Source organism: Octodon degus, unplaced genomic scaffold (genome assembly GCF_000260255.1).
Source record: "Octodon degus isolate 3935 unplaced genomic scaffold, OctDeg1.0 scaffold00130, whole genome shotgun sequence".
Lineage (NCBI taxonomy): Eukaryota > Metazoa > Chordata > Mammalia > Rodentia > Octodontidae > Octodon > Octodon degus.
The window spans coordinates 507,923-514,793 of NW_004524706.1; the positions used below are offsets into that span (position 1 = coordinate 507,923).

At 44.7% G+C, this 6,871-nt stretch overlaps 1 protein-coding gene across 2 annotated transcripts in view; it reads right to left on the bottom strand.

The window, feature by feature from the left end:
• The window catches only part of Ak2 (adenylate kinase 2), a 30,393-nt gene extending 23,937 nt beyond the window's left edge, over nucleotides 1-6,456 (bottom strand). Inside the window, exon 1 of one of the 2 annotated variants that reach the window (XM_004640986.1) lies at nucleotides 6,268-6,394. In XM_004640986.1, coding sequence (XP_004641043.1) covers nucleotides 6,268-6,360 — 93 coding nt within the window. In that variant the 5' untranslated portion in view covers nucleotides 6,361-6,394. Of the gene's footprint in view, nucleotides 1-6,267 lie in introns of both variants that reach the window. The other variant, XM_004640985.3, reaches the window with a different exon arrangement.
• Between the last annotated feature and the right edge of the window lie 415 nt (nucleotides 6,457-6,871).

Sequence of the window (6,871 nt, forward strand, 5' to 3'; positions counted from 1 at the left end):
GATGGAGAGAGACAGAGAGACAGAGACACAAAGACAGAGAGAGACCCGAGAGACCGAGAGAGGAACCGATCGATTGATCAAAGTCCTGGGTATCCTTGTACTGATGTAACTGACAAATCCAACTTTAAGTTAGCAACTGATTGCCTAAGTGCACAAGGCCTCAAGGAACTGGTGTGAGCTGGACATCAGAAACATGAGGAATGGCTGGTAGAAAAAACAAGAAACACTTGGTTTTGGCCACATTGCAGGAACATCCAACTTTAGAAGGCAGAAAGTTATTTAAATAAAATAACTGGGGCCGGGAAGATAGCTCAGTAGAATAAGTGCTTGCCTGGCAAGTGCAAGGGCCTGAGTTCAACACCCAGTTCTGTCAAAAAAATAAAATTAGGAGCTGGGTAGCTGGCTCAGTGGAATAAGCGATTCCCTGGCATGCGCAAGGACCCGAGTTCAATCCCTGGTTCCACCAATAAATAAACAAATAAATAAATAAATAAAATTAAATTAAAAAAAAATAGGGGCCGGGGAGATGGCTCAGTGAAATAAGTGCTTCCTTGACAAGTGCAAGGGTCTGAGTTCAATCCCTGGTTCCGCCAAAAAAATAAAATAAATAACAAAATAAATTAATAAAATAATCCTCCCCCCCATAACAATCCCAAGCATTCTATGATGTTTTAAAATATCAGATGACACAAAGGCAGGCAGTTTTCCAATGGCTTTTAAAATGGTAAGTTTTCAAAGAAAATATTATTTGTTATGCCAACATAAAACATAGGAAGTGCTATGGGGAAGAAAAATATTACTGAGTAGATACTATGCTCAAATTCTAGGTTAGGGGGGCTGGGGAGATGGCTCAGTAGAATAAGCGCTTGCCTGGCAAGCATAAGGGCCTACGTTCAATCCCCAGTTCTGGAAAAAAAAAAAAAAAGAATATAAATTCTCATTTGGGCTGGTGAGATGGCTCAGAGGTCTAAAGCACCTACTTAGAACAAGCTAAGCTAAGCAAAGCACAGGGACCTCGGTTCAATCCCCCAGCACCACATGCCAGCCAGCCCCGCCCCCTGGTGGGCTGAACTGGCCACACACACACACACACATAAAATAAATAAATAAATAATAAATAAAAAATTCTAGGTTAGGGAATTCACCAAAGATTGCAAACATCTGCCAATATGGGCCAGGTAGACAATATAAATGATGAGTCCAAGGTAAGCTATAGGCAGTGAAGGGACTATGCCTGGGACTGGAGGGCACAGGGATCATCCCAAGTAACTTTACTGAGGTGCAAGTGACTGCTGCCACACTGGAGCAGAGACCCACTGCCACCAGATCTGATTTCTCAAGAGAAATGGGAAATTTCCCCAAATTCTTAGAGCAATTCTGCAACTGAAAACTATGATAAATTTATTATTTCAAAAGCTGGCACATCAAGCATTTATCTTCCCTTTTCTAGATAAACCGTATTATTGGGTAAGTGTAAATAGGGATTTTTTTTTTTTTGCTCCAAATGCCTTCAGGGAAGGTTTGTTTGGCTTGTGTTGTGGGGATGGAACCACAGCAACCTGAGCCTGACTGCTTTGTTGAAGCAGCCACTTAAAGAACTGAGCTAAGGGGCAGGCCCCCGGGTAATCATAAATAGGGGAGGTGGAGTTTCTTTTTATAGAAATATTTCACTGAAAAAAAAAAAAGAATATTTCCCTAAGAAATGAACAGGGAGGAGCCGGGGAGATGGCTCAGTGGAATAAGTGCTTCCCTGGCAAGCTCAAGGGCCTGAGTTCAATCCCCGGTTCTGCCAAAAAAAAGAGAAATGAACAGGGAAATGATCAAATTAGACCACCACCATTTTGTCACTTGCAACCAACTAATGATGAAGCTAGGCACTGAACAGCAATGACCAGACACCCCAGACAGAGACAAGCAGATATCAGGTGCCTCCCACTGGACAGCAGAGCCAAAAGCTGAACCTGAATCTGACGAAGGGTTTGGACTAAACTAAGTCCTTACAGGAAACAGAGAGGACAGAGAAAGATGTTAAACATTTCACAAGGATACAACTGAAAACTTCAAGAATGAGGGATAATATTCTCAGAACAACTTTTTTCAAAAAAACTATAGGATAAAAAAATAAACTAAAAAGAAAAAAATAAATAAAAAATAAACTAAAAACCATCATCACATTTGTGAACCAATTGGAAATGTGAATAATAACTGCTATCAAAAATTGTTAATATTGGGGAAAAAAATTGTTAATATTGGGGCTGGGGAGATGGCTCAGTGGAATAAGCGCTTCCCTGGCAAGCGCAAGGGCCTCAGTTCAATCCCGGGTTCTGCCAAAAAGAAAAAAAAAATTGTTAATATTTTAGGGGATATTATACTTATTTTTCAAAAAAGCAATCCAGTTGATAGCAGTGCTCATTATATCATTCAGTCTTCATCTGTGTATTTAAAACTGTTCATAACGCAGCTGGTCATGATGGTGCACACGTGTCATTCTAGTTACTCTGGAGGCAGAGGCAGGATCACAAATCTGAAGTGAACCTGGACAACTCAGTATACTCAGTCTCAAAATTAATGTAAGCATTCATTCATTCACTCACTCACCCACTCACTCACTCAGACAGAGTCTTGCCATGTAATCCAGGCTAGCCTTGAACTCACAACAGTCATTCTGCATCAGCCTTCCAAGTGCTGGGATCACAGGTATGTGTCACCATGCATGACTCCCTCAACATAATATTTTTAAAAAGGACAAGGGATGGAGCTCAGTGCTATACTGCTTGCCTAGCGTGAATGAGGCTCTGGGTCCAATCCCCAGTACTGAGGGACACCTTCTCCTAACAAAAAGTTTGGGCGTGTGGGCTGTGGCTGCAGGCTAAACCTGCAGGAGACGGCCGCTGTGCAACTGTGACTTCTGTACTTTTTTCCAACTCCATAAAAACATGCGTACAGTTACCAACGTGTACAGAAAGTGTATAAAGGTCAAGTGATTCGTGTAATTTTACTGTTCCTTAAATCCTAGCTCTAATCCCATCTTCTATTTCACAAAACCTTCTCTGACCAACTCCTATCATTCATGCACCCTTAACAATCAGGTGGGGCCGGGGAGATGGATCAATAGAAAAGCGCTTCCCTAGCAAGTCCAAGGGCCTGAGTTCAATCCCCAGTTCTACCAAAACAACAACAACAACAAAAATCAGGCCATAATTTTCTTCGAGACTTCTGAAGAAATCACCGCTCACACTAAAACGATCAGAGTTGGGAGGCAGAAGATGTGCTTACTAAGGTATGGAGGACAATATTCATTGAGCACCCACACACTGCCAGGCTGTTATCTAGGTATGCATGGGTGCTTTATATAAAATATAATCTCCCAGTATTCTTGTGAACTTTTCATTTTTCAGGTAAGAACAATGAGGATCAGAAGTTTTGGGGGTTTTTTGGGGCAGAACCGGGGATTGAACTCAGGCTCTTGAGCTTGCCAGGGAAGCACTTATTCCACTGAGCCATCTCCCCGTCCCTGAGGATCAGAAGTTATACAGCTTGTCAGACTAAAAAGTCCTTGTCCTAGCTTTGGAATGGGCTATCCATAATGTCCATTCCACCAGGGCTGGGGATTTTGGCTCAGTGGTATTTTCTCTTTCTTTCTTTCTTTCTTTCTTTCTTTCTTTTTTTTTTTTCAGAACCAGGGATTGAACCCAGGTCCTTACACTTGCCAGGCAAGCACTTATTCCACTGAGCCTTCTCCCCGGCCCCTGGCTCAGTGGTAGAATGCTTGCCTAGCAAGCTGGAAGCCCTGGGTTCAGTTCTTGACATCAAAAACAAAAAATATCCCCCCACAAAAAACCAATTCAACCATAAAAATACAGTAAAGTCAAAAAAGACCAAAAACATAGTTCAGCAGACTGAAGCACCTGCTTAGGCAGAGCACAGTGGCTGGGGTTCGATCCCTGGCTTGCCAAGTTGGCCCTGTCCCCGTCCCTGGGGTGCGCTGAGATAGTGACTGAGACTGGGCGTGGTGCCGTGCACCTATAATCCCAGCACTTGGGAAGCTGAAAACAGGAGAATCGGGGGCCTGCCCCTTAGCTCAGTTCTTTGGCCAGGGAGATAGCTCAGTGGAATATGCACTTCCCTGGCAAGCGCAAGGGCCTCAGTTCAATCTCTGGTTCCACCAAAAACAACAACAACAGGAAAATCACTGAGTCCAATCTACATAGTAAGACCCTGTACTAAATATATAAAAAATAAAATAAAGATAAAAAAATAAACTAAGGGGAAAAGTGAGTTACCCTGTTTACACTTAGTCACTCATACCAAAAATCTGCGAAGTCTTAAATGTCCCTAGGCTGCACATTACCTAATAACTGAGGGTGGTACCAAAAGGAAAGAGGCCAAAACAAAAAAAGGGAGGTGATGTCAACATCACTGTGTATAAAGCATGCTGGTACAGCCCAGGAAGGATCAGCTCAGTTTATGGAGAGAAAATGGAAAGTGGTCTTTCCTGACCTAGTAACAGAGGCAGAAAGCAAAGTCACTGCAACAAACCAAGCATTTCAGACCTGCTTTCTCCTCACCACCCACATTAATCTGCGTCATTCATTCATTTCCAATAGCCCCATCAAGTGCCAAGTAACATGCATCATTCATTCATTTCCAACAGCCCCATCAAGTGCCAAGTAAAAAACAGGGGCACAGAGCAGTCCCCACTCACTGAGAAGCCCACACTTTTAGGTATTCCCCTTTATAAAGCTTAATGATGAAGAACAGCCCAAATCCTAGGGCCTAGGAGGACATGCTAACCTCCAGGCAGGAAGGGGACATTAATATCTCAACCTATGGGGGCTTCCAAATCCTAAATCAGATCATAAACCCAAACCTGACCTGTGGCCTCATTATGTCTTAAATCTGGAAAGGGCTCAGATCCTAAGTAAGGAACTGCAGTCTGTTGGGACAGAAGGCAATTTCAGACTCCAACCCTCTGGAGGACCAAGTTTCCTGAGGTTCCTTCCAGGCCCTGTGAAATCAATTTCACTAACTAGGAAAGCTGCTTCACTTTTCTGGGTCTATTTTCTTCTTCTTCTTCTTCTTCTTTTTTTTTTTTTTTTTTTGGTGGAACTGGGGATTGAACTCATGCCCTTGTGCTTGCCAGGGAAACACTTATTCTACTGAGCCACCTCCCCAGCCCGTTTTCTTTTTTCTTGCTGAGAAAGAGTCTTGCTCTGTAATCCAGGCTGGTCTTAATCTCATCATATAGACAGGCTGGCCTCCAACTCAGTGATTTTCCTGCCTCAGCCTCCAGAGTGCTGGAATTACACGGTATGCTAGCTACCAAACCCAGGGGGCCTGTTTTCTTACCTGTTGATTTAATAAATTAAAATTTCAAATTTCCTCTCACCTAAAAATCATCTAAATCATCTTCAGGTGTTCAGCCTCCAACTGGAAGCTGAGAGCCTGTACACATTTCTAACCTTTAATGTGGGCGCTTACTCAAAGGTTGAGACTCAGAACCTATGTGGCTCTAAAGGCGGCCAACCAGATCAAAGCATCCACTTGCACTTTTCAGATGAACAGGTAACTAGGAAGAATGTATACAATGTGTTAATTATTGAAACTGTCCTACCAATTTAGTTTGAAACTGTTTCACTATTTCTCAATACAATTATGGAAAAAAAAAAAAGAAAAAAAGATGAACAGGGAGCTCCGTAGGTTTTTCTGCGACTTACACAGGTCAGACCTTCACTCCTCTTGGCAGTACCATTCGTCAGCACACCCCAGCTCCCACTCTGCCCCACGTGTAGGATATGCTCCTTCATCCCCAGTCATTAATCATTATCAAAAAAGCTCTGTCCCTAGTGTCTGGAACATAACCCTGACTCTGGACAATTCACTCCCAACTCGCTGGGAAACTGGGTCATCATTTTTTCTCCAGTCAGCCTGTAATATAGCGCCCCAATCTCGTGTTCATCCCACTCTCCAAACTTTTCAACCTCTAACCCTTAGTGGCCCACCTAATATTTTTAAAAATCTAACAAGACACTTTAAGTCTGCATCTCTGCGTCTCCAAATCCAACCCAAACCACCCCTGCCCCGCCTCCCTGCCCACCCTCTTGGACTCTTCCCCAAACACCTTACTAGGATCTGAGACCCTGACCAGGGTCCCCTTAGACTCAGCTCATTGTCTGCTCCTGGACTAGGAAAGGACTTCCGGATCTCCGCCCGCCCTGACCTTGAGGTTCCGCGGGCACTGCCGCCGAGAGCGGTCAGGACGCTCACCTGGGTTCCCTTACCAGCCCCGGGAGGCCCTAGCAGCACGGCCCGGATGCCTTTAGGATACTCGGACTCGGCGGCCCGTGCGGTAGGAGCCATGTCTGCCAAACTCTCTCGCAGCCAGCACTCGCACACCTCCCAGGTCCAGCTCTTCTAGATCAGCGCGCCACGCACGCCACGCAGACCACACAGTGGCTGCTCACAGTGGCCGGTCTTCACGTCCTTCAGCTCTTTCCGCCCGCCCCCGAGCACAACGGACGCTTCCATTTACCAATCGTAAGGCGAAGCTGAGGAAGGCTACGTATGATTGGGTAGAATAGCTACGAAGTAAGGAAGGGGCGGGCCATTTTAGCGAGTGGGGCGGAGTGCTAGTGGCACTCCTGGCTGCTGTGCTGAGTGGGCGGGAAAACGTGAAGGAAGATAAGAGCCCAAGCGGGAAGTTGCACTGCGGCCTTTGACAATTAATGACACCTGCGACTCCGTATAAATACTATAAAATTGCCCGCAGGAGTGTAAATGGTAAAATCACACATACAAAACAAATTGGCGCCAGGCTTGGTGTTGCACACCTGAATCCCAGCGCTCGGGGAAGGCAGGGAGGTCGCTGTGC